Source organism: Patiria miniata, unplaced genomic scaffold (assembly GCF_015706575.1).
Source record: "Patiria miniata isolate m_02_andy unplaced genomic scaffold, ASM1570657v1 HiC_scaffold_7, whole genome shotgun sequence".
Taxonomy (NCBI): domain Eukaryota; kingdom Metazoa; phylum Echinodermata; class Asteroidea; order Valvatida; family Asterinidae; genus Patiria; species Patiria miniata.
In genome coordinates this window covers 46,421,443-46,449,072 of record NW_024037074.1, presented here as the reverse complement: position 1 = coordinate 46,449,072, position 27,630 = coordinate 46,421,443, and the positions used below count along the sequence as shown (strand labels likewise).

Sequence of the window (27,630 nt, the reverse complement as noted above, 5' to 3'; positions counted from 1 at the left end):
ATGGGAAATCTAAACCGTTACGCTGGGAAAGCGTTACCTCCGCCGCCTAGCTTGGAGAACATCCGGTCCACACTCGCCGTGACGTCATAGTAACACTTCCGGGAATCGGGGTCATTTGCAGTGGTTCACGCGCGCGCCGCGCCATTGACACAACGGCCCGTCGCAACAGGGTTGAACCACGGAGCTATAATTAGTATAAAACCATACGAGTACGGTGCACGCGGAATTAAAGGCTCAATCTTCACGGTAAAATTTCACCCTTCGGACTCAAAATAAGGACAGAACATGGTAGGGTGCTTTGCCACAAATTGCCTGCACACTAGTGAGAGCCATAGTTGCAGGTATTTTCGCTTTCCCAATCGAGACAAACCGGAGTATAAAGCGTGGGTTTTGGTGAGCAGGTATGTACGCAATTGTAGTCGATGGAGGTAGAATTGTACATGTGTAGGGGCCCTAGTTCCCTTTCCAGTTTTACGTAATTGGACCATTGGACTTACCAAACTAGCGACACAACAAACCAACATGTATGCCGTAGATAGAGGGAGGGGGGCAGGGTTTTTTTTTTTTTTTTTAGGGAAATGTTGGGGTAGAATCACCGCGACGCGCCCATCCGATCCAGTGATCTCGCAAAACACCGTTGATTCTCATATGGCACCAATCATAAATTCCGGCGTATGAAATCGCATTTTTCCCGCAAAAAAAACATTCAAAACTAGAATTTAATTATTACAATTATGCCAATACAATTAAGAGAGAAGTCTGCTTTTGGTAGAAAAAGACATTTTATAGAATGATTAATATCGATACTATTCATTAATTAGTGACTCGGCCGCAGCTGGCCTGCGCCTAGTCCCGTAGGCCAATCCGATATGACACGACATAATCGTTGATGTTCATTTTTTATACCGAAAATCAATTGAAAGCTATATTGTATGTTACATTTCCCAGATCAGTAGGTTTTGGAGTTCTCATATACTTCGTATTTTTACAAATTCGTTCTGCGGAAAGTGCATGAAAATCGTTGTTTTCTATAGGCTGGTGCACATTGTTGACTGTGTCTTAAGGGTGCGTATGATTGGGCCGTGCGATGTAAACAGTGATTTGCTGACCAATCATATATGTTCTTTCATTTATATTAGGCGGCAGAATATTTTTTTCCGGAGAGTTTATAGAGAGCGCCCTCACTGTACAGGTTTTCATATTCAGTGACGATGGAAGTGGGCGCTACAATAATAATTGTTTGTCCACTCAATCGTATCGCAGAGGAACAATGACCTGACAACATTGAGGGCGCTCTGTGCAGGCTCTCTATCGACCCTAAGCTAAAGCAAGATGAAAAAAATTGCTTAGATTTTGTTTATCTTTTATTTTTTCAAGGCGGACAGATGTGACGTGGCCAACTACCAACAATAGACTCTGTAGTTGTCATTTCAAAGATGGACTCAAAGAAAATGGACCGTCCCTCTTCAACTTAAATGAGGCGAAACTACTCAAGCCTGAAAAGGCAAAGAAAAGGAGGAGGTAGGCTATGACATAATTCTGGCTTGAACGTTCAGCCTGTTTTTATTATTTTATTATTATTATTTAAAACATTCATATACATTTGCAATATGTTTTGCAAATTTTGTCAATTATATGGACGGTTATTTGTTTAAAACCAAAGTGTAATGTAGCTATGTAGAAAGGGTGGCGGCTCGTTTTGACACCGTTGTACCAGCAAAAGAGTCAAGAAAATGGAAGAATATATCCGCCATCTTCGAAAATCCGCCATCTTGGGAAGAAGGGGGGGGGGCCTAATTTTTTTTCCAAAAAGCCGGATTCGGAAACCTTTTTTGTAACTCTGCCTAAATAGTTCACAACATCGAGAATGCCTCACAGGTTCTCAGTCCCAAATATAAACGGAAAAAACTCTTCTTATCTGTGCAGAGAAGTGCTGTGGACTTTTATTCGTGAACTTTCTCCCAATGCACTTTCCACCTCCCCGGTCGTGCGATAGTAGCGACCCTGGAGAGGTCATAACCCTAGGGAAATGGGGATATAGACCCATGACCATCATCAGAGATAGTGGCGATGTATCCTGTTGCTGTTTCCTGTAGTTTCTTTGTCCCGTGAGTGTGATTTTAACACCGTACTCGATGCCTATTTCAGTGATATCGTCAGTAATTTTATAAAGATATTAATGATCTCACAGTATTCCCTGAAACATTAATCATTGTACAAATCTTGTTTCCTGCATTTGCTTTGTCTCATGACTGTGACCTGCCCGTTGTCTATGCCTATCTCAGAGAGAGTTGTCCTTTCGAAATTTAATCATTGTGAAATCTTTTTATTTCCTCTATTCCCATTTGTTTCGTGACTGTGATTTGCCCACTGCGAGATTTCCCCTAAAAATGATTCATTGTGAAATCTATCCCACAACCACTGGTACAGCTTCCAAATGAAACAACTTATAACTGTTTTTATATAAGTGAATAAGCAATCAAAGCTCTGTCGATGTCATAATGGTGGGATTTAAATCCAGATTTTGTTTAAAATCCAGCTTGAATTCCACTGCAAGTATTCGGTTTCGATTTTGGAAAAACGGATATTCGAGACTAACTTTAAAAATGTTTGAGGCCTTCCATTTTGTTTTGCGACACGGGCTAATAATTAAACTGTCCCCAAATTTGCTCGATGGTCTCTGATTGTAACTGCATTCACTTGCTAGTGGTCTTCTTGGTATATGAATAGCCTGCTGGTTCGACTCATCAGAGAGTTCCCACCTGTTTGTTCAACATTACAGCTCTGGAGTGTTATTGTAAAGGCCTAGTGGTAATTGAATCTGCAAACTATACCCAGTCATTGGGCAGGCATTTCATGTGGCACCTCACTCGTCACTTTTTGTTGGCATGACTGTGAGCTGGATGGAAACTTTCATCAGTGAAATCAGATAACCGTTATTCGGTTTGAAATGAATTAGGATAACTGGATTTTGAAATCTCTGATTTCTCCCACCACTATATTTCATCATCTCATCTTCACTCTGCAGCGACCAATGTTATAAGAAGTAAAAAGATATCAAATGAATCAACAAGTCTTCGGAAAAGAAACTCAAATAGCGTTTGTCTTTAATTTGAATTCATCAAATCATTTGAATCTATGATAGCACTATATACATTATACACATTTTATATAAAAAAAGTAGGCTTCATGAGTTGCATGATTACATCAAAAGCAGAGCAAAATAGTGTCAGATTACGGCAACGGTTTCCATGGCAATTACAGAATTCACATCAGTTTCATATTTGTTTTTAAATCTGTGATTGGGTAATTCTCTTGAGTTGTGGAAAATTGCCGGACCGTAGCGGAAGCTGGTAATAACATTTTAATTACATTTCTGGGTGTATCAAATATACATTTAAATACGAATTAATTCAAGATGTCCGCTCATCCCTTTTCTCGATTGTACTTGAGAATTTGTTTCAGTCCGCGCTTGGTGTATGCATGGTGTATGCAATATCCCTTGCATTAGCAAGGGTACACTATGATACATGTATAAGAACATTCGGCATTTAATTATGCAAAACAAGACTGCGCCATGACCTCCAGATTCTGACCAGTCAGCGTGCGCCTTCTATCGGGTCTTCGGCAACCCGTTGTTGTATTACAAAAACGCGGCATCCAAATTGACCAATCCACAGCTTAGTCCACATTTCTGATCGAAGCTACGTCACAATTTGTAAGGTCGATTCCGATTAGCTGGCGCGCGCGGCGGTCGCATCAAATTTGCATGCTCGAATCAGACGTTGGTTATCAGAGAGGGCTCCATTGATGCGGGTGATACTCAGACTAGTCCGCACTGCCATACTTAAGGAATATTTGATAATATGAATAGTCTATAATTTCAATTCAATTGAAAATACGGTAGCTTTCCATTATGGCATAATATAAAAATCACTACAAAGGTTCATTTTTTCTTACGATGTCATCACATTTTCCATCAGTGTCGTTTACAATATTCACTATTCATTCATATCCACTATCTACATGAGTTGTTCTTTATTTACGCAACTTTTACCAACGAAATTACACATGTAGTTTTGTACAGATATTCTTCAAACAAAGTCTAGTGTCGAAAGTTTATTTCTTCTTCCTCGCATACGTTCTCTCTTCCTTTTTCGCCAACAAAAATTGAAACTCACTCAAACTCGCACTCACGGTTTTTAAGCTTGTTTTAAATTAAATATATTACAACATCCAGCGCTCACTTAAAGCACAACTTGTCAGGCATAAGAGCAATTCAAGACATTGGTCTTTTAGTTGGACAATGTATGATTAATAACTCCACTAAATATTGCACTTTTTATACAAAAGTTTACAGTATGTACAATTTGGAAACATTTCAGTGATTCCTATTGTTAATATTTGCTGCAAACACGTCCAGCCGAGCACGTTATTAAATTATCTGTACAAATTCACTCTTCATGTAACAATCATGACGAAACGGACGGGAAACTAAACTTTCCCGCAAGATTAATATAAAGCACCATTTTTATAGAGTTTAAATAATCCGAGACAAGCTTGGCTGTTCATCAATGTTTCGGTATAAGACAGAGTATTGTTTCAAGCAAAACTGTTTAAAGATCTGTTTATGTACAGGAAAATTGAAGGGAAAAAAACAAATATTTTCCTCGTGAAAAATGAAACTGACTGTATTAAACCTGAAATATACAAATCAACAAAGTTGAGCGCTTGACAATTCCGACTCTAGCAAACTCTTTCTCAAAGCTTTTGAAAAAGCTTCTGCTATAATGATCGAAAAGTCAGACCCGCTGAAGTGTTTTGTTCGTCCCTTTTGTATATAATATTCCATGCATATGAGTTCACAAATTAAGATATTACTGTAACATCAGAACTATACGAGTTGTTGACGTATAGGCATAGTGCATAGCTCTTGGCAGAACTAATAAAAAGTACAAGAAGATATTGTCTCAAGAAGTATCAAAACTTTGATTCACATGACGATACATCCTCGCGATTCTCTCTCAACCACGACTGCTTTCACCCTGACAGGCGCCGGCAGTTTCGGCTCGCTCTTCTTCCGAATGCTGAGCCGGCGGAGCGAGTTGGCGTTGAACAGGGGCAGCGTGCCCCCGTTGCACGCTGATGGCAAGTCGATGTACGACTTCTGTAGTTTGAGCTTGCCCATGGCGGCTAGGGAGGTGACTTCGAAGAGTTCCTGGATGCTGGTGGGACTGGTCCGGGCCGAGCATTCCACGTAAGCTGCTGCGCCGATCTGTGAGGCTATCTTTGCTCCCTGTAGATGGGGAAATGATGAAAGAAAACACGGGTTTAGATTTAATGGTTTACATATGCATTTACTGACCGAACTAAACTTGGAGGTATTCAAGACAACACATCTCGTACGAGTTATGCGTGGTGCTGACGAGAATTTCACATTATTCAACGTTTCGGGTAGTATGTTGTGTTCGTCGTCATGGAACCTTGTCGATACATGTAATTATATTTTAGGCGGAGCTAGTTTGGAGCTTTCGTTAGTGTGGCTTAATGGAATGCACACCTTATTTATCAACAAAATTAGAGGGCCTATAACGTGTCGATTGCAGGACCTTCCTATATCCTGAAAGGCAAAAATGTTAGTTACATGTTCTATGGTATACAACTAACACAAGTCCATGTTTGTACGCATAACACAGTTCAGTTCTCAGTGTAAAAATCTCATTTTCGTTTCGGCTCACATTTCTGCGTAAATATTCACAAGGCTGGAAAATGTGATACCTATATCGGTAATAGCATCGACACCCAGGCTGCTATACCGCGGGTTTGTATGACCTGTGTGGTATGGTATGACTAGTTCTGGAATAGATTGGCTTTGCCAGATTTTGTCTCGGAACCTTGCAGGAAATGAGACTGGGGTCTGTCCATATATCCTTGCTCTACTGTCGTACGACTTTTGGTTGTTCATCCTTTGTAATTGTACGTTTAAAGGAGGTCTCTCCGAGTCGTGGAGCTCGGTTTAGTTTCTCATAATGCAGTCGGAGGCATTAGCCGTATAAGGACACACAGTAGACCCCATGAAACACGTACTGTTCTATCAATCAACATTCAGATCAGATACTTGACCACAAAGTCCCCAGCGGTCAGCCTGGCTGCTGACAGCCACTGGTCGTAAAATTAATGGTTCCCATATGAAGGGCCTGGAGGCTGTCCTCGTTAGTCTTACTACAGCATAGTCCAGTCCCCGTCTTTCTCCGTGTTCAACCCCTCCTTGTAAGTTGTGGTGGCCACAGCTTCGTACGTAGTTTTATACATGTACTAGACACAATAGTTTTCATGTACATGTACTGTACATTGTACATGTAGTTGTAGCACTTGTGGATCCGTACATCCATAAGATAGGAAACGCTTTATAGCAATGGCTGACGACTCGATACCTTCAACTTCTGGTCGCCAAAGTCTCACCAAAAGTAAAAGTGGTCTCGGCAGTTGCCTTGGCATATCGCCAACGGCTGTCAAGAAAAGAAGGGCTGACCAGAATAAGGAATACAAAATTGGAAAACACCAGATCAGTTACGGGAAGGTCTTCAAAGATTGGCTACGGTACAAGCAGCAGAGCGGCCTGAAAACAAACGATGATGCATTGCGTCACTTGCTGTACATGCATTCGCCTGTCGAGTATCCTCGCTTGCCATCCTGCCACGCTTGTTTGAAAACTGGATCGCGTGGCAAAGCAGTGGAAAGATGTGCCACAAAGCCACGCCACTCTTCAGAACAGTAAGTTAACACTGACATTGGCCCAGCATGTGTACATGATTTATAGCAAGGAAATGTGTAGTCCGGACTCAATACTGTGTATTATGAGCCTAGAGTCCCAAAAAGTCAAGATCCCTAGAGGATGTTTCAGGAGGAAACCAACCAAGTACCAAAACTTAAGGTACTGAAAACATGTAAATCAAATGACACCTGAAACAACCAGTCCAACAACTCTTCAGTACTGCATCAATCAACTGTCAGCTGACTGTACCACAAGAAATGTATCTAGGATGTCGGGTACAAGGTCACTATTTCTACACATTTCTTCATAGTCAGGCACCAGACTAATGACAATGACTGAAAAAGTCAGTCTTGTCAAACAGTTGCTTTTCCAAATAGTAAGACCATGTATGAACATTTAATTTGTAAAAGTGTAGTCTTAAGCCTCATTTTGAAATCACTTGACTTCCCTCTCATATGTCACATATTGAAGAAAAGTCTTTAAAAATTGAAATGAGTCTTCAAACTTGGTTGGTGAAAGACCGAGGACCTTTTCTTTGCCCACTGAAAGTTTTGGAGAAATTTCAGTACTGGCTACACCGTGAGTAAAGTTGGTCTGATCTTCTTTTGCATCGTTTTGAGCACTTAAGGTCCCAGTCTCGGAAATGTGCAAATATTGTACATGACACATTGTTAATAGCGTAGTTTAGTCCTTTCCACTAATTTTAGATTTTAGTAGGAAGGTAAGACTTTTTACCACGGTTTACATCACCCTTTCCACTTTTCGTCATTATAACTTCCCAAAAAAAATTATTTCTCATCCGTGACATTTCTGTTGTGTTTCACGAGCAGATCGTGACAAATCCATACCGAAAACAAATTCATTTTTCTGTAACAAATTGACAGCATCAACATCTAATTTTCAATTTTTATTGATGATAATAAATTATGGCACATTGTGAAAAAAATAAATAACAGTATCAAGCGTCCTGAGAAATCAAAACGCCATTCATTTTCAGGACCACACTCGATCGTAGTAAAACAAGGGCGAAAGTGAATGCCGCCCTCAATTGGCTGAGCTAGGCCACTGCATTAGTCTGGTTTCCTGACCTGACGACAGTCTAAGCGCGGGGTCCTTTAGTCTGGGAACCAGGCAATTGCAAGCGATATTGACATCGCACACTCGCGTGTATGTAGCGGGAAATAACAAGTAAAAAGGAACGACAAAATGAGTGCAAACACCACGGCAGGGCAGAGAAAACGCGTTGGTTCAGCGGGACGGAGGCCACTTTCTCCGGAGGCGAAGAGGAAATCTGTTCTTGCAGCTCAGGCGAAATATCGCGCCACACATCGCCGCCAGCGCGGACCGGACACGACCGTGAAGCTGTCTGCGCCGGTCAGTCGCCGATGGAGGGCGCTTCAGGACCGACAGGGGTGCCCTGACAAGAATGACATGGCTAACATTCTTATGGACCTCTGGGAAGACCACGAGAAATGCAAGTGGGTAGACAGATGTAGAGCAGAATTTGTAAATTGTACTGGACACCCAAGATGATATGAGCTCGATAACTTAGTTAATATTATGCACTCGGCTAGTCCGAGTAACTAGGACCCAACTTATCGCCTTTTTTAACATTTGGACATGGTCTGGCGATAGTGGGGTCCAAGCTAATACCGCGACCTGGACAACACCGTCCCAAAAACCAACATTTTCCAACAAAAAACATCAGATTTCACCTTCAAAACGGCCTCCAAATTACTAGATATGCCACCTGAGGTACAAGTAGACATCGATAATTAAGATGGTTGTACTGAAGTTTACTTACGATCCGGAAAAAAAGTGAAATTTTCCGTTCATTTCGGAGAGCTCCCCTCGCAATCTTGAACACGTTAAATTTCCGATCGTGTTTAATTTTTGAACGACGCGATTTCTTCTACATGCCCAGCGTACATTCGATGGTCCCCGTACCGAGCGCGTGCGATGCATCGATTAGGATAATGAGTCACGTTTGTAAACACATACATGTGCATTTCGAACTGTAAAAGGGAATAGGGAATCAGCTTGAACTGGTATCCGCCATAAAAGCTGTGCTAGTTCCAGACCCCCGATTATCGTTTGAAATGCACATGTGTTAACAAACGTGATCCAGTCTACTCATTATCATAATCGATGCATCGTGGCGCTCGGTAATGGAATCGCACTCGGGATACGGGGACCATCGAATGTACGCTGGGCATGTAGAAGAAATCGCGTCGTTCAAAAATTAAACACGATCGGAAATTTAACGTGTTCAAGATTGCGAGGGGAGCTCTCCGAAATGAACGGAAAATTTCACTTTTTTTCCGGATCGTAAGTAAACTTCAGTACAACCATCTTAATTATCGATGTCTACTTGTACCTCAGGTGGCATATCTAGTAATTTGGAGGCCGTTTTGAAGGTGAAATCTGATGTTTTTTGTTGGAAAATGTTGGTTTTTGGGACGGTGTTGTCCAGGTCGCGGTATTAGCTTGGACCCCACTATCGCCAGACCATGTCCAAATGTTAAAAAAGGCGATAAGTTGGGTCCTAGTTACTCGGACTAGCACTCGGCCACGGCCTGTGACCATTTGAACTTGAAAAAGTTCTCAATCTCATTAATAATATTAATATTTACCAATTGTGTTCGGGTTTGTTTTGGTATCGGTTTTTAAACTTAAGTTTGTATACAAGTCTACTTACAACATGAATTTGGGACTCTCAAACTGTTTATCAGACTGAGACTGAGAGTACCAAAACTTAACATGCAAACACAAGAAAATAGACTGGCACATGAAACAGCCAGTCCAACACCCTTTTTAGTACTACAGCAATCAACTGTGTCAAAAGAAACATCTGGTACCCAGTCTCTATTTCTACACATTTCCATAGTCATGCCACCAGACTACTGAAGGTTTAATCTTACAAAAGTTGGACATGTACCAGTCTAGTCTTAAGCTTCAAATTGAAATCACCTGGCTTCACTCTTGGGTGCAAAATATTAAAGAAAAGTCTCCTTTAAAAATTGAATTGAGACCTCAAACTTGGCTGGTGAAATACTGAGGACCTTGTCTTTGCTTCATTAAAGTAATTGTGGAGAATGTTGTTAGCTAAAGAGTGAGTAAAGGTGGCCTGATCTTGTTTTGCATGTTTTTCTACACGCGAGGTCCCAGTCTGGGTCTGCTATAACCTGCCGTCCTGCCCCACAGCAAATGTTGCCAATTACCGTTTACCTTTTTAGTATCAATTTGATGTTTTGAAAGGGAGTGGCCAGCTATCTGTCGACCTAATCCGACCAACAAATATGCATGTTAGCTCATGTTGCCTTGACCAAACTAGTGCCATATGTATACATTCTACAGCGAGAAGATCATCTTCAAAATTGTTGAAATACATGTAATTTAAATTCCAAGTTTCTAACTTCTAAGTCTGTATTTTGTTGCATAGGCCCTAAATATGTATTTTCACAAATGATATCTGCTTGCGTCAAAACTAAAGTTTTGACGACTTATGTATGTTCATATTTTGAGAGATACGATAAATTTTCCGTTTCGGATCCTCCATTTAAAATTTTTTCTTAATTTATTTCTCAATTTTTTTTGGGGGGGGAGGGTTTTTGAATATTTGTTCTCACCCTGTCATGAGACACTGGTAGCCCTCTGTCTTTTGACAGCTCTGACATGACTTGGATGTTGTTTCTTAGGTCCATCTTACAGCCCACAAGAATGATCGGGCAATTTGGACAGTGCTTCTTAACCTCTGGGTGCCACTGCAAAACAAGAAGGGATAAGACACATTTTACATATCACATCAGTTCATGTTGCAATCAAAGTTTCTTTTAGTGCATTTTCAGTTGTGAGTGCTCATCCCGCCATTTGCCGGCTAAAAAAGAGGGTGCAGGTCAACTTGGTCCCAAACCAACTCGCTCCCAAATCAACTCGGTCCCAAATCAACTCGGTCCCGATCCAAAGTCAACCCGGTCCCTAAAAAAAACACAAACGCACAAATGTACGCAAGCAAAGGTTGGATAATGTTAAGGTCTCTTGTATTGTTGATGTACCCTAATGTGGCACAATTTGATCTCCACCCTAGTGTCTTGCTAGAGCATTTTTCCCTTAAACTTCGCAATTAACCTGGGACCGAGTTGACCTGGGAGCAAGGGACCGAGTTGACTCGGACCGAGTTGGTTTGGGACCGAGTTGACCCGAAACTAAAAAAGACCTTAGCAAAAATGCCCTAAGCAAGACCATGCCTCAAACAGAATTTGTGAAGACATAATATACATGTGGATCTGCTCTAACAAAAAAAAATATGGCAATAACTTTATACAGAAGAACCAAATTCCTCTTGTGACTTGCAAGAAGGGTTTCGCCAAGTACATGTAGATCAAACCTAAAATGGACCCTGGATGGCTACTCAAGTGCTTGGAATAGCACGCATGACAATAATGATATCAATTCCTGGCAGACGGCTGCAGTAGACGTGTGCAATATGGCATGGATGTCAGTCACAATTATGATGAGGAAATATAAAAAGTAAAGTGGACGACCGGAATGATTAACTTACAGGCACTCAAAGCTAAATCATTGTATGAGCAGCTTGCATGATGTTGCTTTAAAGGCCCCATGCAATGTTATTTTTTTAACGAAATCCTTGAAAATGCACATTTGGGTCCCATTTAACCTTATTTTCAAGTTAAATTTGCCATTTTCAAGGGTATTGTGGTGCATTTTGGGTTTTATGCTAATGCAAATTTCCATATTCGTGAGCAAAAGCGTGATGTCATTTCAGGCGGAAACCTCAATGTTACAGTTATTTCAGCAGCAAAAGTTGCCAGAGTTTTGGATATTTTGCTGTCCTAAATTCTCGTTGGTGATTCGTTGTGTCTATGGCAGTTAGCAAACTTTCCTCACAAATGTTTTCAATAAGCACATGTTTAGGTTCACAAATTGAGACTGGGGTCTGTCCATATCCTTGCTCTACGGTCGTACCATGGTCAAACCAAACCAAATTTGGTTTGAGCTTGAGAACTTTTCAGACTTTATGATTAAATGAAAGAAATTAATAAAGGGTATTATTTTATTGGGAGAAAAAAAATCTTTTTTTTTAACAAAAATAAATCTTGACCCACCTTTCGTATGATGTTGTGCAGCGTGAACGGCCGGCTGATGTCGAAACAAATTAACGCAATTGTGATCTCGTTATACGAAAGAGGTCGAACGCTGTCGTACTCGGGTTTACCTGTGGAAGAGGGGAAAATGTCATACATTGTATAAAATTCTTGTCCCGTACAACTTTTTTTACCCTTGACTTGAGCAAATAAGTACAGACATTTTGAATCTGACAGCAGTAGAAAGAAGCACCCTTCACACTTATTTCATCAAGCGTTCAGACTTTTTTGAAAATTGAAAATATCATTCCCTTACAATTTTAACACGCACTGGCAACCCCTATACTTCAAAACAACGAACATTTCAAATCGTGCATCGTTGTGTGTATTTGTACAACTGCAAGGTTTCAGCTGTTCCCCTTGACCACCAAAGTGGCCATCAAGGTCGCCACAGCAGCTTGACCATTCACGCTGGTCACTCAGTGGAAGCTCATTACCATAACAATACGCTTGTGGTTACCCTGGTCATAACACATCAAAAAAACAAACACGAAAGACATATCGAAACAACGTCTTCATTTCAATTACTGTACAGGTTTCGCTAGGGTTTGGTTTTCCTGAAAGCATTTTGGCAGGTCCTTGTGTGAGATTTTCTTTGTTGTTATAACATTTGCTTCTGTTTATATGCATTTACTATTCGTACACCGTTTATTTTCGATTTTAAATGAAATGTCGCTATGAACACGGAACAAAATTCTACAAATTAGTTTTGCTTTTTTCACTTTTCTTTGTTTTGTCTGGAATCATGGTTTCAGTCACTTACTCTCTTTATAACTAGTTATTTAAAGAGGAAAACTATTTCAAACAAAGTAGGATTATTAACCCTGTCACTTTCATCACCACTGTCCTTTGTTCCCCTGCATCTTTCCCTTCCTCTTCCCCCGACCCCCTCCCCTTCCCCACTCCCACCACACTCCTTTGCTCCATAATCTCCTTTCATCCACTGTCCACCTCCCCCCATCCATCCTTTGTGTTTATCCTTCCAACCCTGCCTGTGTGCATGTCCCCTGCATGTTGGTTCATCTCCATATGATTTGCCTCTGAAGAAGTCTTTGCTAAAGACGAAATATATCAGGCCTCTCTAACCTTTTGATTTGTATATATCAGGTCAATCCGGTCAGTGAGCAGTTTGCAGCAGCTTAATTATTTTTCAAAGAAGGATTATTGAAACTTTGTTCCCCCAAATGTTATTATTTTGTTTCCTTTTATTGTTTGCTTCTGAACTAAATAATAAGAACTTTCGATAATTAATCTAGTCATACAATGCTGTACATTTTGTGTCTGACTTATAGTTCCCATGTCTTAGTTCACACGGTTTCCCAGTGTTAAGAATGTAAGGTGAAACTCTCAGGAGGACAGACCAAATCTATATTGTGTGAAGGGCGAGAGGCCCCTAGCAAGAATTCAGAACAAATTTGTCTTATTATTGCGTGTTTACGCACGACCAGTTGACTGCCCTGTTTGCATATAAAATTCCTTGGAGGATTATCCATGGAAATTCCTTAACACATCCCCACAGCAATAACAAACAACCCTGGTAGTGGTACCGCGATGGCGAAAAATAAACACCACACGAATAAGAATTGCTGAATAAAAAAAATTATGTAAATAGAAAGAGCGAGTTTTAATATAAAAATGTGATTGATATGCCTTTGAGGGTGGCTAGGGATTTTTTTTTTTGTGCTCATGAAATACTGCTTGAAATATATTATTATATTGTACGTAGCTTTGAAAGATGAAGGTTTCCTTTACTGTTCCATATTCTTGCTGGTATTTTTTATCCTCGCGGTCGTAAATTCTCTCATGCCATGTGGTCACCCTTTTACGTCAATTCAGCTGCAGTTTTCCAATGACCAAAACTGAACATGGAGCAAGCTCCACGAACTGAACAACGAATTTGCAAACTGAAGTTTTACAGCTCTGTCTCTAGTGCATTGGCTATATAAAACCTGTCTTAGTTTCGAGTTTGATTAATGTATTCTACATTTGTCCAGGCTTGCAATGTTTTTGTAGATGTTAAATCATGAACTTTTGACTTTGAAGGAATTTCTGTTGAGTCTCAGCATTTCGATATTCATGACGTGAAACTATAAAATCGGTCATGAAATCACACACAATAATTTCTATTACATGTATATGAAATGTTTCATTTTAGACAACGGCTATAAAACGTCCAAGTTTTCGCTGTTAATTTGTCTGTATTGGAACGCACAAAATCAAGTGTTATTGAAATCATGTTTTAGTGCGATGTCATCCCTTTGAAAATATAATACACGAAAATAAGCACTACATTTAGGCAGCGACCTCGAATTAACATAAAGAAGGATTCGATGTTAAACAAGAATTGGAAACGCCCATGGGAAAATTCAATTGATGTCAACTCTTGACTCATCCAGCGATGCCCACTTATTAGTGCTCATCATGCCATCATTATTACCGCTACTGTCGGCTACATTTCATCACTATCTAATCTCTAGGATTACTAACAGTAATTGTAACAGCTGTCAGATCCGAAAAAGGTGCTGGTATTATAATGGGAACCTGCAGTAAAATGTGCAATCCTCACCGCCCATTGTTAGGCGCGAGGTCACGGCCAGAAATAAAGTGCATGACCGTGAGAGTCGGTTTGGTGCGACCGACCAGCGACAGTAGAATATTCCTGTTCCAAAAGGTATCCAAACCGTGTCCTATAGCTGGAGAAGAATCGACGCAAATAGGGCTTTGGAATTAAATTTCAGTTCAAAATCTTTTACGGGTCAGTGGTTTCCATCGGTGCTTAATTTTTGAGGACAAGTATTATTGGGAGAAAAAAAATCGACAACAAGTAAATTGAATCAAGTTGACACAACCAAAACTGTAATTGACTGTAGTTCTTTTGAATAAATTTCTGTTAGTTTAATAAAAAAGGGATATCCGTAGTTGAGTATACACGCAATGCACTCGTCACGTACTGACGGTTCGCTGATAGATATAGGTCGCATTTTTAACAGACCTTTTGGTTGCCCATGCACCGACCATACTTTTTAGTGCCTGGTTTAACTAATTGTATCGTTCAGAATTACTACTTAAAAAGTGGTTGATTTACTGCTGTTTAATTCACTTGCACATTTGTGGTCATTCCTGTCATATACCTTCACTCTTTTTATCACTTATAGATAATTGCCGAATAAAGATGACCTTTCGTATTTCTACCATTGAACGCAAGTGCAATAAGCCATGTAGATTGTCAAGTTGTTGGTTTGTGGTTAATGGTTGTTAATTGACTGAAAATGGACAACAAAAACCACCCATTTGGCCTTAGTGACCCATTGTACACCGTATATCAACATATACCCGCGCCATACCATTGTCATTTTTGTATAGCCCCGTACTGTATTTCACTACGAGCGCAGTTTCCCACGTGGACTTTCTATTGTAACCCTCAAAATACCCAGAAAAGATTGTGTTCTCGTGTCGTTTTAGGCTAAAGCTCACCTTACGTCGTGCACTTGTGGGGCTTTGGGGCTTGGAGCAAGGGCAAACGAATTCACGCTTATGATCCCCGCGCAGTGACCCAAAATTCCGGCGATATGAGCTCAACACGTGTCTCAAAACACAAAGACCACTCACAAAAAAAACTACCAGGGTGTACTGAACCCGGACAATTCGGGACAAATAAAAAAAAAATCGATTTGATATCAGTAAAAGAGGGGAAAATATGGCTAGAATGGAAACAGCCTGTTGCAATCGGATTTAGGTTTCATGCATGGCTTGGCCATGAAAATGAGTGTGTGTTTTACAGGTGTCGGAAAGCGTGTCGTTGGGTTGGAGGCAAATCCAGGCGAAAAGGAAATATGAAATCCCTGTGTAGTGAGTGTGTTTTCCTGTGGAACAGGTGGTCAGGATGGGAATTATTTGTAATTTCGATGATGGATCATGGAATGTAGATTTACTTCTTTACCATTGATTGCCCCGCCCTTTTCAAAAGACTTGCATAAGTTAAGGCCTAATTTACTTAAGACCATCTCTTTACAAAGTACAAAGCGCATGACAGTTCAGGCGGTTTTGAAATCTCACTCCAAAGGGCTCTTTGGCCTCTAGTCTGTACGTTGTTCTGTCTTTGCTTCTTTTACAAATAGAAAATCACAGTTTCTGTTACTCCCCCATCCTTGAATGCACACGAACGAACGCTCAAGAGGTTTTATAGCATGTATATCCCTAGCTCTGTAAGGGTGGTGCAAAAAGAAGGAAACCCACAGCAATTTTCACCAACTTGTTGAGCATATTTCAAAACTTCAATTTAATGGTATTAAAATATTGATATTTAAACATAAGTGACGAAAACTCATTGCATTATGCATATTTTGTCTCTGAGATATGGTAGTTTAAAAATGTCATGTGCCAAACCTGTTTGTCCACGGACGGCTTTATTCCATCCGCTTGACCGAGCTCCGGAGCTTGATTTGAAGACAACAAAAAACACTTCACTGGACTTACGCGTGTACAACTGTAATTTTGGTGACTTTTATTTAAATTAGCGTAATAACTATTCTTTCGATGTTTTAAAATATTTTTTTCACCCTGTATATTTGAAGTTCTACACTTCACTACATTGTAAAAAAAACCCACCAAGTTCAAATATTAAAATTAAGTATGCTGGAATTCCTGTCAAAGTGGTTTTCCTTCTTTTTGCACCACCGTGTAGAACAAAAGCACACAGTTCAAAAATGATTGCAAAGCAAAGACCTCTTGTATAATTTTTTTTTTTTAATAGAATCAAAGTTGGAAACCCCATTGAGAATCCATCAAACTCCATAAAATGTTATGACTCACATCAAATTTCATTGTCCGTTTCTTTTCTTTTTATTAATTTCAGAACGGATCATTCCAAGTCCACACCCTGCCGACACGACGCGAGACGCGTGTCTGGGTCAGCGCACGCCAGTCATTCCTCACATACCACATCGACTAGCAAACAGCATGGGTCAGTAAAATTTATGATCACCATATTACGATTTGTTTCTTCATTTTTATATGGTGCTAAATTTCTAACAGATGGGTCGCAATAATGTTGAAATTCGAGGCCTGGTGTACATCAGAAACATGGACGGTGGGAACTAGGAAGGAATGTACTAATGAAAATGGTCGTTACAGCTGACGTATAAAACCATATGGTTCCCATATATATCAATATCATCAACTCGTGGTCACATCTAGTGGTGGTTGGTTGGTTTACACTGCTCATTAAACCTTTTGTATTATCTCATGCTCAAAATATTAGTCACTATTTGTTGTAGTTTGATCAAATACAATATTGCAATATGGAAGTGATTGAGGAAAGAAACAAAAAAAAGCCGATATACTATTTTTTGGGGGGTATTGGGAAAATATACCAGCAGAGCCAGAAGATTACATGAAAATAATGTATTTACAATGTATATGAACTGTGAAAGAACATCATGACAGGCATGAACATCAGTTAAAAGCTGTAATATTTAATTATGTATGACGTTGCATTTATTGAATACTTTGTCATTAGTTTTCTCCTTAATACTGCGTAAATACAGAGTGCACCAAAAAGGAGTAACATTCAGAAAACACATAATTAAACCTTTATTTTTTTTTCCTCAACGAAATACATTAAAAGCCTGACCATTTCTCAAGGCACTCCTTTTATCCCGTTCCATTTGGGTTCCTAGATACAGAAATACAATCACACAATATACAATACAGTACAATCTGAATAGGCATTGAAGTTGGTGACATCGCAGGTGAGAGTGGCCCAAGTAAAGTTTACTCCCTTTGACTTAATTAACTGCATTTCTGGATCGAAGGACCTAAATGGAATGGGGTAAAAAGGAGTGGATTGAGAAATAGTCTGGCTTTAATGTAATATATACTTTCATTGAAGAAAACCATAAAACAGTTATTTGTTTTCTGAATGTTGCGGTTTTTTTGGCACTGTGTACTGTATGTAGTGTGATTCAGACGCTATATTCAGACGCTACACGTATGCAGAGGTGACTGTCATTTCGCGAACACTCTTTTGACACGAACCAATTTCGCAATTGTCGCATCATGCCTAACGTGATTATCACTTTATCTCTATCAGATATGCGTGTCAGCTACAAATATATCATCTCTCGAAGTGACCTTTATGTGTTCCGCTTTGAAACGCAATTCCTTATCCGGTTACCGATTGAGATCTGCCCACATAATGAGATCGGACAATTGGGCTCATATGTTTTTCCTTCTAATAAACATTGAGGAAATACTATATGGAAATTTCCAACTAACTTGAAACTTGTCAACCAGTAGAGGAATTAGTTTTATGATCTAATGTCTGGCTTGGTCTTGTGAAATAGAAGAATTGCAGAGGAAATTCCAAAATTTTCGCAGAAAACAATAAGGTGGGCGTTTTCGTTTTCGTACCATGGCCTCGAAGAAAATAATGTTACGGAAATTGGTAAACGATGCATGTGTCTAGCTGATGCAATCATTACATTGTTATCTGACACTGGTATTTGGTGTTCTTTATAAACGTTAAATTGGGCAAATGTTATAGTGTCTGTTTAGTGCCATATACAGTGTAGATTTGCCAGAGAACACCATGCGCAAGCATCGCTGAAAAATTAACTTGGATCCGCATTTTCATGTTCGCTTTGGTGGGAATTTGGTGTTTTGTTAACTGTTTCATATATAAGGTTATGTTGGGAAAATTACATCTAACTATCTTACGGCACCAAGATTTCAAGAGAATGTCAAAAGCTCCGCTGAAAAAAAATAGTTGGGGGTGACATTTTAATCTAACATGCTCCTTCAAGTTCTGGAGTAGGCTTTACAAACGATGCAATTTCGCAAGGCCGATGCTGCTATGCCATGTATAATGTAATGAACACAACTTGATGCATGGTTAACGGAGACTGCCACGCGTGATTCACCATGATTCACAGCCACTGATGAATAATGAATAAGCGACAGATTTCATTACGTGACAAAACAAAGATGTCACAGAAATTGCTCGTGTCATCCATTTAGGAGGGTACTCGTGCAATTAAGCGATATTAATTTGCTGATTATAGGAAAAGGTATTCACTGATGTATTAGTGGCGGGAGTTGCCATGACAATTGTATGAGTATACCACTCTGACACGTGACTTGTCTTAATGTTTTAATGGATTAATTGCGTTAGTCATGTACTACATAATGAAGGACTGAACTCATTTCTGCCAAATACATTGATTCTAAAATCATAATCCTTTTGTTTTTAATTTAATGATAGGTTCGGGGAAAAAGAGAAGAACATCATCAAATCCGTTGTAGCAAATTAGTAGTTTTGTTTTCATTATCGACACCAAAGACATCCAGTCAAAAACATACTGTAGGCTTACGATACTGCCCAAAAAGAAAGCTGCTGTTTTCCCACGGGGGTATCTATATTCGTCTATTTTTGTTTTCTTGGAGCTATTTTGGTGACTGTGGAAAGTTTCACTGTGGTTCCTTGGGGGAAAAGCCCACTTCCTTGGGGTCTAAATATCGGTTTCACAATAACAGCGAAATACAGCGGGGAGTTCCCCCACTGAGAGATGATGTGCGTGACTCAGCGATGAAAATCGCCATGACATCACCGGTACCGTGGAGCTACATGACATCATGTACTGGCCAAGATCGTGAATTAAAAACCAACATTTTATAAGACACTTGCAAATCTTCAAAATATGTGCTTTATCTGAATAATTCTCGATATTATGAAATAATTATTATGGACAGTAGTGTAAAACTATGGGATTCTGTTGTTTGTCTTCTTGAAAAATATAAACTTCTTGAAAGATAAACTATTAGTTTAATGCTTTTTATTATTTTTTACAATTTATTCATGGTATAATGCTGAGATATTAGTTTACTTACATAATATATGTTGTGTATTTATTTATACAATTAGTTCACCAGGTTCACTTATTTGGTTGGCAATTATTTTTCAAAAATACAGGGAGCCTACAAAAAACAAAAACCAGAAAACATCTGACCAAAATTAAGAAATTTTAAATGGCTACTACTCGCAGATTAGACATATTCAAGGTAACACTATTGATTGACCGTAGAGCGGTTCGACTAGTTGAGATATGCTGATGTTACATGGTTCACATTTGGAAAATATGTTGCGGGGTCGAGGAATGTGTACCCAAGTGTAGCTTAATTCCGTGTGAATATTTGTTTTGAAATGAAGCCGACTTGAACCTTCCACAAATCAATCACCACGAGGAGACCAGCGCCCAAGTTATGCTGAGCCGAAGTCGTGCACGCGACATACTTTCACAAATTCTCCCCTTACTTTTGGCAGCATTTTAGGCATAAATTAGATCGGGGTTCTCGAAATAGCACCCAAGGTGACGAGTACACAGTACCGCATGGTGCTACTGAATCAAGTAGAAACTGTCAGTTTTAGTCTTCAAAAATAAACCTCCAACCCGACCATAAATTTTGTTATTGTCATGACATTCCACCCGACCTGCTTTTTTAACCCCTTAATCATTTTATACAAAAAAAAACACCCGGGGTTACAATGTTTGACTGACATTTCGAGCGAAATTTCGTTTGTGGCTTCGACCTCGAATCGACCCCTCCCGTATAAACCGCGGGGAAAGTTAAGAAGTATTGTTTTTTTTTTCTTTCATGGTATTAACACAAACATTCTGGCGTTCAGACTTCCAGAAATCTATGCATGAACTCAAAATCCTTTGTGCCAAACGCCAGGAAATTAAAGATTTTGACTATGTCAACGGTCGGTGGGGTGCGTTTCGAGTAAAATGACGCTCTTCAAGCTTCGATTGATGACTCGTCAGTTAAACTTTAACCTAGAGTAAAGGTAAAGGTCGACTGGATCCTATCACTTTAATTAAACCGCAAAATGAAAAATTGCCACCATTTGTCTGGAATTATAAGAGAAAAACGTGGATAATTTTTAATACATTCTTAAGTCACAATTTGTTATATATGAATGGCCAATATTGTTAATTTCCAATGTGTGGAACTTTGATTTGTTGTAAATGTTTCAATTTTTAGCACTCAAAATTATTTACGTATCTTGAATTACTTAAAAAGTTTGGCGAAATCTGGAGCTGTCAATCTTTACAGTGGTATTACTATTTGCAGATTAAGTGACACCCTGGAAGTTAAACTTGTGCACCTTTAACAATCCCAGCTGGTCAACAAAATGTCAGTATACGATGCCATCCTACACTATAATACGCCCGCGGCAGTTTACATAACGAAGTCCTAGACGTTTAACATGGGTTGAGTTTTGAGCGTTAAAAACAATGGATGAACAACTTGGTATAACTTTTTGCTGGACCTGGATCGCCAGTTTATTTCCACCACTGTACTTATGTCACTGACTGGCTGAGCCACTGCCACTTGTAAGCTGGGCAGTGCTATCGTATAGGATTACCCCGTAAAGCCAAGGATTAGATAAGACGCATGGAAGACTCAAGTGAATATCCGTTCTGAATCAACAATTGAGTATAATTTTGTGTAATACTTGTGACTGGACTTGTGACTGGACTTGTGACTGGACTTGTGACTGGACTTGAGACTGGACTTGTGAAAGGACTTGTGACTGGACTTGTGACTGGACTTGTGACTGGACTTGAGACTGGACTTGTGACTGGACTTGTGACTGGACTTGAGACTGGACTTGTGACTGGACTTGTGACTGGACTTGTGACTGGACTTGTGACTGGACTTGAGACTGGACTTGTGACTGGACTTGTGACTGGACTTGTGACTGGACTTGTGAAAGGACTTGTGACTGGACTTGTGACTGGACTTGTGACTGGACTTGTGACTGGACTTGTGAAAGGACTTGTGACTGGACTTGAGTCTGGACTTGAGACTGGACTTGTGACTGGAGTTGAGACTGGACTTGTGACTGGACTTGTGACTGGACTTGTGAAAGGACTTGTGACTGGACTTGAGTCTGGACTTGAGACTGGACTTGTGACTGGACTTGTGACTGGACTTGAGACTGGGCTTGTGACTGGGCTTGTGAAAGGACTTGTGAAAGGACTTGTGTAAGGACTTGTGTAAGGACTTGTGTACGGACTTGTGACCTGGCTTCTGTAAGGACTTGTGTAAGGACTTGTGTAAGGACTTGTGTAAGGACTTGTGATGGACTTGTGATGGACTCGTTCATGCAACACTATATAAGTTGATTGACTCGATAGATTTGATATTCTTCCGCTTCAGATCATTGCCCTTTATAATCGCGTTCATATTATGCATCATTACATCCTCATTTCCGTTGATTAATTCGGTCGTCTACCGCAAACACCTCTTCACCGTCTGTCTTCCTTTTTTTATGTTTTCACATTACCATGGTAATGCCATGGTAACCCATGCGAATTGTCCAAAATCAACCCACTTCGTTATGCATAGCTAAACTTAGCATCACATTTAAATTAACTCGCCATTAAATTTATTTATTTATTTTTGACATTTCGTCTAATGCATGTAGGCCCTATGTATTATTGAGAAGAGATACCAATATATGTATTCCACTTCTCTGTAATGAAACTGTTTTTTACCATCTAAACAAAATTGTAGTTCTTGATTTTGTTTTGCTTAAAATCTATATATTGATTGAGTCAGTCACTGTCTTTGGACTAAACTTTAGTTTCCTAAAAAAGCTTTAGCTTGGTCATACTGAACTATTTTTAAAATACCCAGCAGAGCCTAGGATTGCCCTTTTTTCCCCCTCCACAACGACCCGAAATAACAAAATACCAGACATAATCTGCACCTGCCACGCTGTTTTCAGATTATAATGCCGATGTGGTTGACGTGATTTGATGAATCGCCCAAATCCCCATCAATCGCAAAATTCCAAAACTACTGCCCAAATATTTCAACGAGTTCAGAGCAGGAACTTACCTGAGGTATCCCAAATTGTGAGTTCCATCCGGTATTTGTTAATTTCCATTGTTGACGAGTAGTTTTCAAACGTGGTCGGTGTGTACACCTGTGTTGGAGAAAATAAAGGCAACAATGCAGATATTGAAAATAATACAGTTTTGTATACAGTCCACAAGAAAAGAGTTTGAGGGGCGTAAAAGGTTTGAACAGTTCAATATTTCAGGTTCCAGAAAAAGCTGTTCGTATATGCTTTCTCTGCACAGTATGCCATGGTATGCACAGCATTCTGAAGGTAAATAAGGTACACATACATGTTTGTTAAATCTATTTTGAGAAATTTTCCACATTTTTAAGTGGAATACAAACTGAATGCTTGCATGTAAACTTGACAAATATGACCCTAAAAGAAAGCAATTGCATTGTGTTTTATGCCATAAGGTTAGTAACGTCATAGGGAACCCATTTATGATGTGCTACGCAGACGGTGTTTACTTCTTTTCTTGAAGTGACAATCTCAAATGTTCAAATGAACTTTCAATCCGAAGGGAAACACCAAACTTGATGACGTCAGGCGTGAAATTGACTTAAAAGATAATCCTAATTGGGTGAGGGCAGGGGAGATCTTAAGAATTTGATTATTCGCTTTGTAGAGTTGTCTGCGTCTGTTAATAGGAAATGGATGGATTAGGATGAATTTGGGCAGCGGGGCTGTCTTGGGCCGGAGAGAGTTGCTGACAGCTACCCGGAAGTTAGCGGAAATGTCTTGAGCCTTTCTCTAGGTCCACGCCCGAGAACCTAGGTTGCTTACTTTCACACTCGAGTTTCGGTTTCACAAGTTCTGAAATAGCAGTTTCTTAAACTATATATATTTTTTGTTTCAAAATTGAAAAAAATAACTGTTTTATCCTTTCTGATACTCCTTTAATCCTAAAAAAAAAAATCAAATGGTTTACAATCGAATAAAAAATAAAAAGCATACATGGGAAATTCACAAGACACACAATTATAATCAATATGAATTAAAAAAAAAAATTAACATTGACAAAACAATGGGTTTAATCCTTTTTCAAATTCATTCACCCCATCTTTTGTCAAATAGATGGTTTTGCGTCGAACGAAAATATAGAGCTTATAGAATTTTCATAGGAAGTAGTTATAATTTTATATAAGTAAATGTAATGACCGCATTAACTGGTCTGTCTGGTATTTCAGTCTGTCAGTTTGGCGGCAAATTGTTAAAGAGGTACCCAAAATTATTATTTCCTCTAAACAGAAGGAGGGCGAAGCATTCAACAGGAACCTGTCGTGGGAAAACATGATTACTCACTTAAAAACGCAGACAGCAGTAAAAAACCCTAATTACCAAAATATCCATCATAACCGCATTGTACTTAGTCCACTTTGGTTTATCTGGTCATCAACTTGGCACCAAATTGGATATTTTCACAGCCTTGATTTTTCTTCTTCGTTCCTCATGACAAAGCATTGTGTCTCACCACTGGCATGAACAATCGTTTTACTCATTTCCTTAAGAGTGTGCGCCCACTCTCAGTGCCGTTTCCTGCGACCATGGGATAACCTTCGAATATTTACAGGATTGTCGCTTGTCTTTCCCGTATGGTTTCAGTGTGTTTCTTTTTCTCTGTGGTTTCACAAAGCGAAGCCAACTAACTTACATGACGTATTTAGGCACTAACTTCGGGTTACCTTGGTACTGGAATAAAGTAAAATCTGAACATACCAACAATAACACGCTTCACTTAAACAATTCCAGCATGAAACGTTAATCTTTAACCGTTTGTAGCGGAAAGAAAGGTTGCAGAAATTATCCAAGGTTCCATTTTTGTCATGCAATAATATTATCGACCATGAAGACTCCGGTTCTGTAACAGATTTTTAATCATTTTTTTTTTCAGCTTCAAAATCAGTATTGGTGTTAACATTTCATTCGTAAAACCCGTGGTGTTATCTTTCAATTATGTTTTTTTTTAATCATATATGAAAATTTTAGCACCAAAATCTGTTCATCAATACAGTATATTTCAAGAAACGCGACTTTTGTACTTACCTCATCAAATTGACGACCCAGAAATGTGTGAAGTACTGTTGTTTTCCCGCTCAAAGAATCTCCAACGACGACAATTTTACATCTCGCCGTATCGTTCAAAGCCATCATAGATCTCTGTCGGCGCATCTTGACCAAGTTCGTGTATTTTCCAAAAAATAAATTGCCACAAAGTCACCGTCCGTCTGAAATTATGTTCTGCCAACAGGTCGCTTTCACGACTGCTTATAAAACTGGTTGTCTATCAATTCTGCGGTGGCGCGCGCTCCACCAACAAACAAATAATGACAAGCGTCTCTGATCTGGTTCGCACGGTTTGCGGAACTCGATCACGTGTCCTGCCTAATTTATTTACAGCTACGTCAGGCTCGCAGCCAATCGGATCGCGTTCAAGCAGTCAGCGAGAAGGATTGATCTCAGCGCGCGTTTGCATGCCGAGGTCTAGCGTGGTGATTGTGTGAGCCAATCAGTGACCGTGAAATTGACACACCTCCTTCACGCCCACTATTCTATGGGGCAGAGGGCGCTAGACAGATGTATTTGGATCGGACAATTCTGTGACTGAGAAAAATCGCTCCTACGATTAAAAAACTCCACGCACTAAAAACCCAACTTCATTTCAATACTGTCGGTCTTGACTGTTCTTGTTTGTGGGAGGGATTGAAAAAGAAAAGGGCCCCAGTGCCTTAAAATTAGTTTCGTTCTGAGGGGCCGGGCTTTAGAAATTTACAATCCATCCAATGTTGTCTCTAGTTTGCTCCAAAACATTTCCAAGACTTTTCTTTTGGGCTAAGTGGAATATTTTTCGTTTGAGGAGTTTGATACTTTTATTGACAAGAGCTCTTAGGGAGTCGTGTAGTTGGTACATGTTGGGGCACACATTCAACAGAATGGCCTTGGCTGCATGCACTTAACGGCAAAATTAATGTGACCCAATAGATGGTTTCTAAATAATGAAAGGTTTGCGGAAACACCATGTGCGAATAATTTCTCAACTAAGAGAATGGTTCTGAAAAGAACCAGAGGTATAAACTCGACGTTCCGGTCAGTATGCTCTGACCGTCTTCATGGTTTCTAATTTTAAAGTTCAATTGTTACCTTCTCTTTACTACAGACATGCTGAGAATTCCAAAACCCTGCGGAAATGCCTTGGGTTCCACGGCTGGAAGGACGTGTGCTACATGGAGCCACTTGTCAAAGAGATCACCGGAGTTTCCATGGCTACCTTCTACCTTCTTCTAGAGCATCTCTCTCTGGAGACTCACCCAGTGCGCGGGAGTGGCTTGTCTGCAGAGAATAGCCTCTTGGTGTTCCTCATGAAACTGAAGTTGAATACTCCGTTCAAGCATCTTGCCGCTCAGTTCAGTGTTGCTCCTTCCACGTTGGAACAAGTGTTCCTTCTCATCCTGACAACCATCTCAGATTTGACGTCCGACCTGATCCAGTGGCCCCAGAAGTCGGTCATCCAGAGCACCATGCCTTCCTTTATCAAACGGAGCTTCCCAAACTGCCGTCTCATCCTAGACTGTCTGGAAATCGAGACAGATGCCCCGTCGCATCTCTTCACCCAACTACGGATGATCAGTAGGTCCGACAGCTCCTTCAAGGCAAAGGCATTGATTGGCCTGACTCCAAATGGTTACATCTGCTTCATCTCACAACTCTTTGGGGGAAGCATCTCCTACCCCCAACTGTCCGAAGAGAACTCCTTGAAGAACTTACTTGACTCCGGCGATGAGGTTCTCTCCTTGAAGCCTGACAGGCACCTCTCTAGCATCCACGGAATCAGGGTCCACAACCAACCCATCTGGCCACAGTTCTCCAAGCACAGCAGCAGATTCCGGGATGATGCGGATTCCCTGAACCGTCATTTTGACAAGTTGCAACAGCAGCTGCGGACATTCAGCATCCTGAGATCTAAGGTGTCGCTGAATCTACTGCAGTATCTGGACTCTGTGTTGCAAGTGTGCGCAGTGTTATCAAACCTCGAAGCAATGCCTTCAGGAGATGCTTGAAGAAAAGGAAAACTCTCGTTAGTAGAAGCTGATGTGCCAAAAGCAATACAAATCCAAGCTTGAAAGAGCATACCGACTCTTGCATCCAGTAATTTTCGCAGGGGGGGGGGGTGTTATGAGCAAAACAGTCTGAAATGTAGACAGGTTATTTTTCCTCCGGATACTTGGCCTCCGAAAATCAATAGGTGGGGGTGGGGGGGGGGGGGGGGGGGCTCGTACCATACTTTTACTGGGGGCGTTGTTCAAATCCGACGATTATTAACACTATTACCGAATAGTGTGAAAATACCCCCTAACCAAGCTGGCTATTTTGTGCTTGGGCGGACATTATTAGCAGTATCATTTTTTGGGGTGTCAGAGCAGGGGGGGGGGGGGGGGGGTTCGTATTCTTTTAATGAATTTCTATGAAGAAAAAAATTTGACAAAGCTGGGGGGTGGACCTCCCCCCCCCCCCCCTTGATCACGCCTGCTAAGGCTTTTTTCTGAAGAGATGTCTGCATGATGCCAATGAACCTGGAGCCCTAGCACTACTGCAGAACACTACCATAATTAACACCATATATCAAACTTTTTAGCTATGGGCTCTGTGCGCCAACGAAGAGGGCGCCCTTTTTACCTAGCAACGACGTCCCATGGGTGGGATATTTAGCTGGTTGACGCACACCGTTCCTTGTGTGTGACGCACGTACACCAGGGGATTTGTACTATGTACACGCAGTG

The 27,630-nt window shown here is 40.2% G+C and overlaps 2 protein-coding genes across 3 annotated transcripts; one reads left to right on the top strand and one right to left on the bottom strand.

Annotated features, from left to right (window-relative positions):
• Window positions 1–150: 150 nt before the first annotated feature.
• LOC119745688 lies at window positions 151–27,025 on the top strand. 2 transcript variants are annotated; one of them, XM_038222226.1, is made up of 4 exons: window positions 151–401; window positions 1,378–1,521; window positions 16,796–16,903; window positions 26,010–27,025. In XM_038222226.1, exons 1-4 carry the CDS (start codon window positions 286–288, stop codon window positions 26,908–26,910), a joined length of 1,269 nt encoding a protein of 422 aa, XP_038078154.1. In that variant the 5' UTR covers window positions 151–285; the 3' UTR covers window positions 26,911–27,025. The 2 variants fall into 2 exon arrangements, with proteins under 2 accessions (XP_038078154.1, XP_038078153.1); XM_038222225.1 differs by lacking the exons at window positions 151–401; window positions 1,378–1,521 and adding an exon at window positions 7,881–8,253.
• Window positions 3,636–25,181, bottom strand: LOC119745689 (rho-related GTP-binding protein RhoN-like). The gene is made up of 5 exons (XM_038222227.1): window positions 24,899–25,181; window positions 22,849–22,936; window positions 11,902–12,011; window positions 10,405–10,539; window positions 3,636–5,296 (listed from the first exon to the last, which is right to left on the bottom strand). The coding sequence occupies exons 1-5, from the start codon at window positions 25,022–25,024 to the stop codon at window positions 4,994–4,996; spliced, it is 762 nt and encodes a 253-aa protein (XP_038078155.1). The 5' UTR covers window positions 25,025–25,181; the 3' UTR covers window positions 3,636–4,993.
• Window positions 27,026–27,630: the final 605 nt, after the last annotated feature.

Excerpts from the sequence above, each read along its gene's own strand:
- LOC119745688 (XM_038222225.1), top strand. The coding sequence starts at position 7,982 with ATGAGTGCAAACACCACGGCAGGGCAGAGAAAACGCGTTGGTTCAGCG. Across the intron at positions 8,254-16,795 it reads GAAGACCACGAGAAATGCAA|AACGGATCATTCCAAGTCCA; the intron begins GTGGGTAGACAG and ends TATTAATTTCAG. Across the intron at positions 16,904-26,009 it reads TCGACTAGCAAACAGCATGG|ACATGCTGAGAATTCCAAAA; the intron begins GTCAGTAAAATT and ends TCTTTACTACAG.
- LOC119745689 (XM_038222227.1), bottom strand. The coding sequence starts at position 25,024 with ATGCGCCGACAGAGATCTATGATGGCTTTGAACGATACGGCGAGATGT. Across the intron at positions 10,540-11,901 it reads TGCACAACATCATACGAAAG|TGGCACCCAGAGGTTAAGAA; the intron begins GTGGGTCAAGAT and ends CTTGTTTTGCAG. Across the intron at positions 5,297-10,404 it reads TACCAGTGTCTCATGACAGG|GGAGCAAAGATAGCCTCACA; the intron begins GTGAGAACAAAT and ends CCCCATCTACAG.